Raw genomic sequence first — 13,600 nt, forward strand, 5'->3', positions numbered from 1 at the left:
TCCCAGTGCTACAAACGTGTCATTTAGCTAGAGTACACCCAATTTATACCAGCTAAAAGGCACATTTGATATTGCAGCTTATGCTGGTTCCCGTAACAAATTCAGCCATGCAGGTAAAAGATTTTTATGTAGGATCAACTACATGTGCCATAGGGTTCAGTTTTATTATTAATACAAGACAGTCCCTGTAGCAATATCGTAAGACAGGTGAAAAATCTTGTGTGTAGGCATAATCCAATATTGAACTGCAGGGTCTGGAATGAATTGCACTTGACCAGGCTGAAGATGGTAACACCTTTGTGGTAAAAAGGTAGTTCCAGAGCCACAAAAGCAAAGGCCAAGAACCAGCTTTGCACTGCTGACGTAGCAGGAGAGGGATGGAGGAAACAGGCGGAAGAGAAAGAGAAAACAGATCCAAGACCCGATGTGAAAATGTCTTTGTGCTCTGAAAGGTCCCTGGGCAGAGACCGGAGCTGGAGAATGGACTGAGAGTGGGATCTCAGACCTCGTGAGTGGTGCAGACACAGCAGGCCCAGATCTCTACCTTCTGCCTTTATATAAGGGCAAGGAGGTGTGCTATAAAACTGAAAGATAAAGTACTTAAAAGCCGTCAAAGAACACCTACAGAAAGGAAAACTAGGCTCTTGCTAAGGGCACCGTGGCATGCTGGTGCAAGACTCAACTTTTTGGGGTTTACCCCCCCCACACACACTGTTCCTGTTATCATGCCCAGATGAAGAGAAGCCCAGATGCCTACTTGGGCTCCTACATTCCTGTATCTTCAGTGGTGGTTTGCTCTGGTTCCTGGGCAGGAGGCTCTCTGTCCTAGCATGGGTGACTCTGGCAGGACATGCAGGGAAGAGCAGGGTCAGCAACCGATGGGCTGGGTGTCGAGGACGGGCTGAGCAAAGGAAGCTTTCTGCAATCCCAGGGCCAAAAGCTCCCAGACATGGTATATTGTCACGGTAAGAGCTTCACCACACCTACCGCGCACACCAAAATCTGCCATCAGAGAGGAGAGACTACCCATGAAATGAACAGCATCTTGACTCCCGAGATGCTGCACCTCCCAGTTCCTACCCTGCAGCTGAGGCCCTCCCCATCCCCTCCCATTTGGCAACGGAAACAACCGCCATCCAGACACGACACCAAAAAAGCCTGCACACACCCCCCCCCCGCACCGTGGTAGGGAAATGGGTTCCCCTTTTTGCCTGTCTCCCTCCAGCAGTGAGAAGCGAGGAGGCAGCCTCCCGCGGCGGCCCGCAAAAAGGTCTTGGCCACCGCGGGTTGGGCGCCGTGCCGCCAGCTGGGTTCGCAGAGCAGGGCAGCTGGGTTTTCTGTAAGCTCAGCGGGAAACTCCGCTCCTGCGAGCTGAGCCACAGCCATCGGGAGCTTGGCTGGCCTGGCCACTTAACTGCTGATTAACCCTGGCTAAGTGCTTTCCGTTCAATCCGCTCATTTCTAATTAGCATCCTAATCCAAATTAGCCACTGCTCCGCAGGGCCAGCACGGGGACGGGGGGGGGGCACATGGCAGCTGGAGATGAAGGAGAAGGGAGAAGCGGGGAGCGGACAATGGGGAAGATGCCTGCAGGGTCTGAGGCAGGGTGACTACGTGGCATGGGTGGGGGGCTTGGGGGGCTCTTTCATCCCCAGCTCAAGGAGATGGAGGGGGGAGAAGGGTGTGAAAGCAGCTTCTAAGGGTCCTTCCCCAGCCCTCGTGGCTGGGAGAAGGGAGTTCGTGGCTGTACCAAACACCCACTGGTCCTCAGAGGATGGGCAGGAGCCCAGAAGCTTCCTGATATTGCTGGGTTGGTCTAACACTCCTGGCTTCTCTCCATCAGACCGAAGACAGACTTTTGTGTGGCTCAAGCTCACAGGTTGCCAGCTGCAGTTAGAAGACACAAGTTTTCTCTTACAGTGGCATTACCCTACACAGCAGGATCCACCTTGACCGTCCTTTTGCAATCAAAGGGATCGTGATGGTTTGCACCTCCGACCCTGTTGTGCACGTGGACTTTCAGAGGAGAAAGTTGATATCTTTCCTCAGCACAAAATTTGCTTAACAGGGAATATCAGGTGGAAAGCAGAGCTGAAAGCTGTAACACGGAGGCCAGCCAGGCAACTGATTGAGAGGGAGCAAACCCACAAAGGACAAGGTACAGAAACTGAAGGAGAGGCAGATTAAGGACAAAGCCCAAGCTCAGGTGGAGATCAGAGCGAGCTGTGCAAGAGAAGATGACTGAGGACAGTATTCCCAGCTTAGCACCAAGGCCTGGTTGTGCCAGCTGATGGACTGCCGTGCCTCATTTCTAAGAAGCCCCACACGTCCGTGGGCTAAGACTGCTCAGAGAAGAAGACTCGAAAACTTGGAGAGAGCTCTTTTAACGCCAAAACAGGGCCCTGAATCCATCCTCTCCTCTCACTCAGACATAGCTACTTCCAGAAGGCAACACTTCTAGCAGACAGCATAAACCAGAGAAGGGTCCTATGCACCACAGATACTCCAACATGACCAAGCTCATGTGCAACACCATTTGCTGTGCAGGACTTTAGAACGATAGCAGTTGCCTCTGCTTAGCTTGGGCTCTCCAGGCACTTTGCAACAACTAATGAACAAGGCTTTTTAACATCTCTATGAGGTAACAGTCTCTCTTTCTATAGATCTCCTGCATTACACGTGGGGAAACAGCTGCACAAAAATATAGAGAGACACGTTTAAGGTCACAGCAGGCAGTGCCAGAGCTGGGAAGAGAATCCAAGTGCTCTGACTGCTGGTCCTTTGGTTTCAAACAAGCCACAGGAAGGCAAAGCTCTGGCGTTTCCCCGAGCTAGAAGTGGAGGTGCTCAGAATAACTAGATGTTCAGTGTGGTCTGGGACACTGCCAGCATGTCACCTCTGGATGGTTATCAGCAAGGCTTACCAGGAGAAACTTGGCAGATCCAGCCGAAAAGAAAACCTTTAAATGAACTGCTGTGTCTCAGAGGCCACAGTGGTGACCTCGGCTGTGTGAAGCAAACCTTCTTGCAGACTCACACCATCTGCCAGGGATCCTGGCTCAGCACTGCCGTGCAAAGGAAGCTCCCTGTTTAAAAATTAAACAGTAGATTTAAATATTGAACGCAGAAGTTGTTCTCTGGATTGTTAGCAGCAAGGTGGAGGTGGCAGGGGAGCTGGTTCCTCAAAGGCTGGAGTTAGCGCGGTCTTCACCAAACAGATCTCCTTGGCAGGCTTTGCAGCGGTGGCAGCTCGAAGGGCAGAGATGTTTGCTCCCGGTTAGACACCTCCCTGCATTCCCAGGGGAGAGACCCTCTTCCATGGCGATCAGCATTCCTGTTGCTTTGCCTTCTTGAGAAGCATAACGGAGGTTTTCATTTCAAGTCCTTAGGGGGAAGCCATCCCTGGCCCTGAAATTCTGGCTGCCAGATGAATGCAAAAAACAATAATCCTATTCTAGCTGCAGACAATGGGTGAGTAGCAGATGGAGTGCACTTGAATAAAATTGCCTTCGTCATTTATCTGTGGCCTGATGACAAACTGGCTTGGAGCATAAGGGACCATGCTCCGAGCTTCAGCTCTGTTGCAGACCTGCTGCGTGACGCACAGGCTATCACTTACTGTCCGGAGACCAGCTTCCCCATCTAGAAGATGAAGGCAATGAAAACCGTACTGTGACCTCAAAGTAGGTTGAGATCTAAGAAACGGCATTTAACAGCCTTTTCCATGGCAAGTTTCTAAAGCATTTACAACCAGTAATGGAAGAAAGCTTCACAATACCGAAACTGGTTGGGTCATACTGGATTGCCATCTGCTTTAATATTGCCACCTGCCACAAGGGGATAAGGCGGCCTAGACAATCCTGTTTGCCATCACGATACAATGAATTGGTGGCAGTCACCTTTCTTAACCTCTGCGTTACACACGTTCCTGAGGGATCGGCACCGATTTGAGGAGTCCAGCTCTAAACGCCAGGCTCACATCTCATTCCCACAACGTTCACATCGGGGCAACAAGCTCAGATTCCTCTGGACTATGAGGTGTTATCAGTGACAGGACACACAAGCACTAGAGAGTAAGCGACGAGCCAGGGTAAACCTACAACAACCAGCATCTGGTACTGATCACCACCCACTGTACTGGTCCACGATCCCAAAACATTTTAGCACCACACACAATCAGACTGCAGATAGATGAAAAATACCGTTGCTGCTCTGGAAGGGCAAGACACACTGGCCCAGAGGAAAAAAAAAGCCCCAGCAATCCCGTATGATTCGTAATGCCCTCATCACCAAGGTTGCAAGGCTACATCTGCTAGAACCAGGGAAATCAAACCATCCACTGCTGATGAGATGGAAGAGCTTGCAGGGTGACACTGTGGGGTTTGGGTTAGAAAGTGAAGGCTATAGCCAAATTAAATTGCAGGGGAGAGGTAAGAGGGACAGAGCAGATTCCCCAGCACTGGAATTTAGTCGCGACATTAAAATGATCAGTTCGTCGAAGACATCTTCAAGGTAATGCCTTAGAATTAAGATCGTTCCAAGACAGTTTTTAAAAGATAAATTCTAGGTTTTGGAACCATATTAACTGATTTTGAAGAGCTATAGTCAATCTTTCTGCTAGCCTCTCAACACTTGAAATCCTCAGTGTCTTTTGTTCACTTCCTCTGCTTTTACTCTGCTTTTGCTTCATAACCCCAGTACCTGGCTCCGTAACCATGCCACATGCATGCCTGCCCCAATGCCATTAACATCTTATTAGGCTGAGAGAGAAAATGCATGAAGAAATAATTGTATTAAGTGACTCTCAGAGTCTGTAAATTAATCACCATTGTGCATGCCCTTGGAGCAGGCTGCCAGAGGCATTAATCATCTAATCTTTGCCTTTCACTTGAGAGCTCTCAATGTTTGCTCCTAGAATTTGGCTGGGCAGCCTAGCGTGAGGATACCTCCACAATCCTGTCCCAGCCCTTTTCCCCTGGGGGTGGTGGTAGCAGGGGAAGTGGGGAAAGAAGAGGTAGTAGCAAGGATTTCCATGTTACTGGGATGAGAGCCTGGGAACTGAGCTGTGGCCCAGAGACAGAGCGAAGAGCTTTTGGGCTCCTAGGTCACTGGCAGCAGCTCTGAAAGGATGGGGCATCTTTGAAGGCAAGTGTGGTGGGTGCAACTTTAGGCCGTCAATCTCGAGGAGAGACCTCACAGGCAAGACTCTGAGGTCCCAATATCCACCACAGGCTGGGTAACTTGTATCAAGGAGAAACCCTAAGTGTTGGATTTCCTGCATGAAAATACAAACGTGGCTGAGCTATCCTCCACCAGAGGCAAATTTCACTGGTAGTCATTCTGGTCTCAATTAAGCTGCCAAAGCAACCCCAGGGGAGCAGTGGGAAGGCTCAGTTTGCAAACACCCCAGGAGATGGACACAATTAGGACTGAGGTTGCTCTGGCTTCGCCAGTGATTTATGGAGTGTAAAAGCAAGTGGCAAAAGGCCAGATTTTGTCACTTCCACCTGTGGGCTGGGATGCTTGCCTCCTCCAGCGAGTACCAAGGGACACGCTCTGGAGCGGGTCCCTGGCAACGTGCTCAGTGTTTCCCAGTGAGTCTTCTATAAAGAGCATTTAAAGAGGATCAGAAAGTGGAGAAAAGCAAAGCGCATCAGGAACTAGAGCCACAAAATCCCTCTCAGGCAGAATATGGTTCATCAAAACATCCTCAGAGTGTGAACTTGCAAGAGTGAACACCTCATGACTGCCTTAACAAGACAACCCCATACCCTGATTCCTGGCTGCCATTGCCTAATCTTGGCTTCTCCTTCCCCCTGCTACCGTGCAGTGCAGCAGTAGCACTTGCCTACACATACGCAGAGTAATACCTAAAAAGACTGAATGGTGACTCAGCAGCTAGAAACAGGGATAAAGAAACAGCTACATGGAACCACCTGCTCCCCATGGACCACCAGCAAGTAGTCTGCCCACCTCTGCCCAAAAGCTTTGCCTGGTCTTATATCCCACAATCGAAGCAAATGGACTTTGTTTCGTCCCCTGAAGGTCTCTCCACTGCTACTTACAGCATGCTAGAAATCCTCTTTAATGCCTGATGGGCACCATCATGTAAAGACCATTGTTCTGAGGCTTTGTGTACTCTGCTCTCATAATCAATGGGAACTCTGGGTGCTCAGTAAAAATGGGCCAGCATCTTGACAGGAATGACCAGAAGGTAAATAAGCAAGTAAACAGTGATGACACTGGAGGGGAAGAGGAAAGGGACTGTGCACAAGGAGTCTGCAAGAGAAACCAGGAGACTGCTCCATACCAGCCTGAAGAGATGTCAAGCATCTTCCTGGTCAGAAAAGGACGGGGGATATACATTCCTTAAACACACATATTTTGGAGAACATTTAATAACTTGCTTACTGGATGCAGATTGCTAATGTTAGGGGGAGGGCGGGTTCAAGATCACAGCTTATCCACGCACGGACGTGTGAGTCGGAGGCATATCTCTGGTGTATAACTCCTGGCGATAACACGAGGTACAACAATTGGCATTACTTACTGGAAGCATCAGTAAGGATCTTCTTTTAGGGAAGAAGATTTGACAAAGCCACCTGTGCATTCCAGCTGTTTGGCTTCCCTGATCTGCTGGACCCCTTGACTAACATACATTAGATTAAAAACATAAATGCAAAGGTCTTGTTGCTTACCTGTTGGGTTGGGATAGTTGATGGCTGGAAGAGGAAACAGAAAAACCAAGTCAGAACAGCTAGTACTCCGTCAAATCCCAAATCACAATCAAAATCTGAATATAAAACAAACACATCGAGAAAGGCCGTAGATGCACAAATCTCCTAAGCACCCCCGTGAAACAGCAGTGCTCCATGGAACAAGATGCTGACTCTCTGATCCAAGCAGCAACAGACCTTAGGAAAACCTCATCTAAGGGGTGATCCTGGGATTGCACAAGGGAACCCTTCTGGCAACCCTAGTTTCTTTCTGGAGCACCCACTGGGATAGCACCCGCTGCAATACCAAAGCTTGGTATCTAAGGGGGACATCCAAACGGTTTGAGGCACTGCGGAGGTTTGAGACAACAGGTATGCTGGGGACACCAAACACATTGTCACTCCATGGGACAAGAAGGTTGTGTGCAATCATGGAAATGTAGGAGGAGGGGAATCTGTCCTTCCTGCTGAAATACAGGGTCCAAACTCCTGAGGAGAGTAAAGAAATCATGGGGTTGTGGGAATGGGGAAGAGTTGTGAGCTGTTGGGATGCTAGGGAGAGGAGCATGGTGTATAGCAACAGGATGATCTGGGAGTCAGGGTATTGGACAAAGCTAGAGGTTTGCTAGTGACTAGTTAGGGAAGGAACTGTGCATTCAGCTCTGGAAAGAACTGAAGCTTCCTGAAATCCTCTTACTTTTACGGGCATTCGGCTAATATGCAGTGCCCAGCGGCTGTCCTCTAAAACACACCACTGTACCATGGTGAGCTGTAGCATGGCCTGACGGGGGACTGGGGTTTTGGGGCTCTCCTGCCCACGGAGCTGAGAATGCGAGTCAGAGCTGCTGAGTGAAGGACGAGTGGAGACTGGCCCTCACAGATCCCTACCTAGCGCTCCGCATTGACGGCAACAGCCAAAATACGGCCAAATGTGATAGCACCGTGTCGTCAAAACTCCACAGAGCAGAGAGATCCACCCGTGGGTCACAGAAGACAACATCTACGCCTGCCCATGTCCCTAGGCCTGAGGCTCGGACCTGCTCTCATAGGCAGGACCCAGGAGGAGACACCTACGTTCCATGTACCGGATGATGCGGGCAGCCATATCTCCCGCCCCAAAGCTGGTGATGGGTGTCAGGCGGACTTCGTAGCTCTGAGGCACTTTCAGGTTGGGCAAGATGTGCTCCAGCAACAAGCCTTTCTCCATTTTCTGCACAGGAATGAAGGTTTGGATGGTGTTTCTCTGAGCCAGCTGCATAGAAAAAGAACCCACAGCGTCATGAAAATCCTGAAACCGGAAACCTGAGGGATCCTGTCCACCATCTATTCCTCCCCTTCCTATACAGACCAGTACACCTGGATTATCAATGAGATCTTCATGTAGAATTGGCTTGAAAATTCCCACCCTTGGTACAGAACAGTGATCAGGTCTCCCTGAAGGGAAGCCTTGGGGTCCTCCTGACTGGGGAGACAACTTGAACTACGGGCCCTGGAGCAACTCTGTGTCGGAACCAATGTCTCCAAGAGGGGAGGAATGACCCCCACTCACCTCCACTAGTGCACCAAGGTCCTGTGCACACACAAGCACGGCATTTTGCCAAGATACCCTTCGGTTCACAATCGCTGATGCAGAATTCATTCATTTGCTGCCTTGCTGGGCCCTGTCTACTGCCATGCTGCCTCCGCAGCCTTCCACAGGATCCACCCTTGAATCCTAGCCCATGCTGCCTCTGCAGACCAGAGCAAGGGGACTAGTTCGAGTCAGTGGTCCTCTGGAGTCACTCATAGGCTCCCTCTTTCCCTGGTGCCCACTGAGGAAGGAGCTGAACCACGCTAGCTGAACCATATCAGCTGAACATTGTTCAGTTTGCTAAGGCAGCGGGGAAGGTTCAATAAAACAATGGGAAAAATGCAGTTGTCAAAAATCACCACCACTAAAAGTGATGAATTATATGTCAGTGAAACCCCGTGCCACAATCGTGCTCGCTTGGCAGGGGAAGGATGAGAACAAGGACTGCATTGCGAAGATACAATTCCCTGCCTATTGCTGTGCACTGCCTGGATCCTCGTGACAAGATACGTTACTGGGGATGCTGGTCCTGCTAAAAAGACCTTTGGCAGGGCTTTCCAGGACCCAGTGTTCACTGACCCTGACACTAAGCCTTCCCTTGCCTCTGATATATCCTCTAGGCTGACAGGTTTCATCACAAAGGCAGTTCTCCTGATAGGCAGGCTCACTGTTTGTCATTAACTCTGAAGTTACAGGATTACTGCCACAGGGATGCAGGGAGGAAGGTTTACAGCAAATCTGTCAGTGCGTAGAGTGGGGGGGCAAGGAGATGGAGCGAGGGCATCAGCAAGACAGGGCAGGGGAGCCATGCAAATGTGGTGCTTGGTAAAAACAATCCCTCCTCCAGCCCTAACGTACAAAACTGTGAGTTCAAACTCGGAAGAAACGTCTGCCACTGGCGAGCTTCCCACGCCAGAGCCCTGTTCATTTCCAGCATGGCCAGGACCCAGCGACCCACCTCCTCACCTGAGCGGATCCCCCCACAGTTTGGACAGTGCTCCCAAGCAAAGGGCAGGGCTGGACCAGATCCGGCCATGGTACCGTGTCAGGGCAGGGACCGGCCCCTGGGAACCTGTGGCTGCCTGTGGTTCTCGCAGTGAACAACAACTCTGTACCCGCCTGACGGACTGTAAGTAAAAGAGACCTTTGTCCACATCAGGGTGCAAGTTGCTTGAGGAACCGCTTTCTGCACCCTCCTCCTCCTCCTCCCGCCCCAGGCAAGATGAGTCAGAGGGTCGGGAACTGCTCCGGTGCCTTCCCCCAGCTTGGTGCCTTCCCGGGAGCAGTCCCAGCAGGCAGGACCAGGGCAGCGCCTCTGGGAACCGAGCGTGAACTTGGCACCGGGATGCTGCCAGGATCCATCCGTCTCAACAACGCCCCATCTGCACGCAAGCAAGCTGGGTGCTGATCCAACTGGCATGCCTACCGCTCAGCCCTCCCATCTGCCAGCCCTCCGCACCATATCTCTGCCAAGCAAGAGCAGAGCTGGCTCCCAGTAGCGGCCCTTGGGATCATTAGGAGCAGACCCCGCAGTTAGGTGGGAGGAGAGGAGGGGTCCCCAGCCAGAAGCAGGAGGCTGGAGCGGTACGGCTCCTGGCACAGGACTTTTTGGGGAGCAGAGCCTGACTGGGGATGGGGAGGCTGGCGGCAGCTCCTCCCCGAAGGCTGCCATGAGCCGGGGCGCTGGGAAGGCAGCCAGCAAACAGGAGGAGGTCAGGAGCCGTTTCCCTCGTCTAGACATAACCTTTAGAAAAGAAACAAAATGGAGAGTTGGAGAGAAGCCTGAGGGTGAGATCCAGACAGTGCAAATTCCACCTCAGCTGGGAGCTAGGTGGAATTTGGGTATCTAAAACCTCTGGGAGCAATGTCAAATCATTTACTCTCCCACACCGCCTAATCCACGACAAACTGAGAAATCAGCCTCCAGTCTGGACTGCAAAGCTGAAGATCGCCCAGATGAGGCTCTCCTCGGGGGCACGGGGGTTTAACCAAATAAATACCTGGCTGCCACCCAGGTTTGGCTGTGAAGCACAAATGAATAAAGGCATATATGCCCCCCCGCCATGGGTCGCAACTGCCCCACTTCCCAGGAGAGACTTGGATCACTAGGTAACGGGAAAGACCCAGCGGGAGCCCAGCGCATACCTCCTCTGGAAGCATAGGGGAAAAGTTTTGTGAGGGTCTTTCGCCTCCACCAAATACTTCAGACTCAACTCTTCTCTCAGCCTGTGGCCTGCCTCTATTCAACCTGCAACCTGGACAGACACAGCGACTGTCTGCCAGCCAGGCTGCCCTCCACACATCCTTACTACAGTCCTTACCGTCCTGCCACCCTGACAGAACCTGGCCCGGGATGTCTTTGGGAAGATTGGCTCTTCTGGGTGAAGAGCAGCATGGGGTAAACGTCTCCCCTGGGCTAGCAGCAGGTGTCGGGAGAAAGGGCCAGATGCCAGCCCAGTTTAAAGGGCATGAAATTAGTGCCAGGGAGAAAAAGGGCACAGCCCCAGCCAGCCACTGGCTCTGCGCACACAGAGCAGGTGCTGGCTTGCAGTCACTAGCACAGGTCCAGCAGACAGAGACGTTTAGGCCAAAGTCTGGCTCTGCCTCCCCCTCCCCAAACATCCTTTGCCTCCCTGCTTGCCAGCAGCAGGTCTGCGCAGAGCTCCGTGCATCAGTCCGGCAGGAACTCATGTTTTAATCCTCCACTTCAATCACCAGCTGCTGCCCTCGTTCTCCTGCTCTGTGCGTGCTCTCCTCCCGTGCTACCCTGGTATCTTCTCCCCTCCACCCCCTCCTCAAGCTCCTTCCTCCTTCTGATCACGCTGGCCCAGTGCTCCAGCTTAATATTGCAGCGGTGCAGTTAATAAAGCAGAGGCAGGCGCAGAGGACAGTGAGACGCTGGCCGCCTTATTAGAGATGCTGAAGCCTCAGCGGAGGATCTCACGCAACAAGCTCATTCATCACCAGGCTCGGGATGCTGCCAGTGGGGCCAGAGCGAAAGCACAGCGCAACGCACAGCCTCGTCTCTGCCTTCACCTCCTTTCGTCTCCAGCAATCAGGGGAAGGGGATGGGAAGGGGAAAACCAAACCAACCCACAGTTTCTGCCAGCTGGTTGTGAGTATCACACAGGCTGCGGAAGGGAGAACTTGCAGAATGGGTTCACCAAAAACACCTTACACAAGGCAAAATCAGCCCTGATGGGGACATATGTATTCACACGCACAGCGTGCAACCTGTCCCTGTCCCCTGTCACTTGTAAGCCGTATTAGCAACCAAGGGAGAGCACACTCATGTGCTTATATGCACTTAGCCATCAAGCCTCTGGGGCCTGCAAACTAGGTCTCCCCTTTCTCATTCCTCACCATCACATTCTCTTGGTAGGTGTCGTCCGTCCGGCCCACCGTCTTCTCATTTGAGCTGGCTCGTGAGGCTTAGAGAGTGCTTGTCCCACTGTGGCCAGCCGAGCCGGCTCGTGGTCTGGGAACCCCCACCAAGAGCCTTGGGGAGAAAAGCAGGGTGCCACACTACTCCTGCCCCTGGGACCTGTCACAGCAGAGGGGTCCGAAGTATGACACTGCCACATCGACATTTTCTGCTTATGTAGGCTATCGAAGGAAAAGAGGACGTTGTTTTCAGACTGGATGATGTTTGAGCCAGGTACGTATCAGCTAACGGACATAATAAAGCCACGAGATATCAATAAACACATCTGTCAACAGTTAATGTCACAGTGCTGCTCAACAAACCCCACCACGGATTTACAAGATCACGACAACCTACCCGTGCTGGGACTTCTTGGCGTGACCCGCGTAGCCACGCATGTGGTCTCACAACCAGCTGCACATTAAGCAGCTGTGCATGCTTGTTTGAGGAAGAAATTAGAAAGGAAACCTATTTCCTCACCAAGCCCCGGGGAATTGTTGCAAACACCAACTAGAAGAACACACATTAAAATCATGAGGATTCCCCAACAAGCTGATCGAAGCAAAGGCACTGCTCTGTGGGCAGCCAGCTTCCCAGCATTGCTACTCACTCCTGCTACTGTCTCCTTACTTGTCCTGCTTCTTCATCAGCTTCTCAGCTCAGGGCATGAGCGCTGGCTCTGCTTTCCAGTATCTCCCCTCCAAACCCTTTCCACCCATCCTCACTGTTCTCAGCCTCTTTCAGATTCCCCTGGCTGCCCCTTCCTGCAGCACAAGCAAGTCGGGGGTGGCTGCCCACGCTCCCGCTCCATCCTCACCAGCGAACGGCAGACTTGGCCCACCAGGAAAGCTCCCATCCCCAGCCACACCACCCTCTGAAGGGAGAGGAGATGGCAGGCAAAGGCAGGCTGGTGTTCATGCCCTGTACAGCTCGGCAGAGGAGCACAACAGACAAATGCTGTCTCTGGCAAACGTGCAAGTGGAGCATGAGGCCGAGTCTCCCTCCCACCCCTCTTCTCTCATCTGTGTGTGTCAGGAGAGCAGACGTGCACCGGACCGGGAGCTGTGGGGAGCCTGGTCGTGCGGGAAGCACAGGGATCTCACAAAGGTCTGAAAGAAACGCGGGGCAACAAGGTGGACAAAACAATCTTCAACTGCCTGCGCAAGCTGGTGGGCTGCACTCTTCAAGCAACCGGCAATTAAGGTGGTCTTCAGAGCTTAGCACCCTGGCAGCAGTAGGTGCAAGGGCGCCCGTGTCTCTCGTGCCTCGGAGAACAGTCAGTCTCAGTCAAGCCGCCCAGTTTCTCACCAGGCAGAGATATCCCTGTTCAGCACGGCCCAGGGGCCAGGAGAAGGTGGCAGCAGCAGAAGGGCGCTTTTCCACTGACAGGCAATACCACTCAGGATGTAAAAGATCCTCCCATTTTTACCAGTTCAGCCTATTTGCCACCAGTCTTGGACACATTATATAGCTCTGTCCTAGAGTGCTGCAGGCATCACCTCCTATCAGATTTCCCCTGTGGCTGGTACTGCCACGAACTCATCCCAACAAAATCCAGCTAAGACACAGCTGCTCCCTTCCAAAGGGAGTGTCGTTCACAAAGATCAGAAACAATCACACCATTGCCCTCAACACGATGGGACTGGCAGTGTCTGTGGCCTTAAACTGGTAACAGCCAGGAAAGCTACTCCCAAGCACCCCATCCTAGGGACTGGAAGGGGCTGAGCTTTGTTATGGTGCTGGGTGAAGGATGAACATGGGGCTCTGAAATGCAAAATACCTTGCTAACTCAGCAGACATGCCTTGCTCTCAGCTTCTGCCCAACTGCACCGCCAAAGCTACAGGATGCCTTGCACAGAGGTAACGCCACAGAGTTCAGCTGCCATGGACT

General features: G+C 52.0%; 1 protein-coding gene across 1 annotated transcript in view; it reads right to left on the reverse strand.

The window, feature by feature from the left end:
- Positions 1-13,600, reverse strand: part of MDGA1 (MAM domain containing glycosylphosphatidylinositol anchor 1) — a 143,304-nt gene that overhangs the window by 21,684 nt on the left and 108,020 nt on the right. The window contains exons 11-12 of the mRNA XM_086460540.1: positions 7,790-7,967; positions 6,698-6,721 (exon numbers count right to left, since the gene is read on the reverse strand). Of these exons, the coding sequence (XP_086316666.1) occupies positions 6,698-6,721; positions 7,790-7,967 (202 nt within the window). The remainder of the gene's footprint in view (positions 1-6,697; positions 6,722-7,789; positions 7,968-13,600) is intronic.

This window comes from Leptosomus discolor, chromosome 2, assembly GCF_034619465.1.
Source record: "Leptosomus discolor isolate bLepDis1 chromosome 2, bLepDis1.hap2, whole genome shotgun sequence".
NCBI classification, from domain to species: domain Eukaryota; kingdom Metazoa; phylum Chordata; class Aves; order Leptosomiformes; family Leptosomidae; genus Leptosomus; species Leptosomus discolor.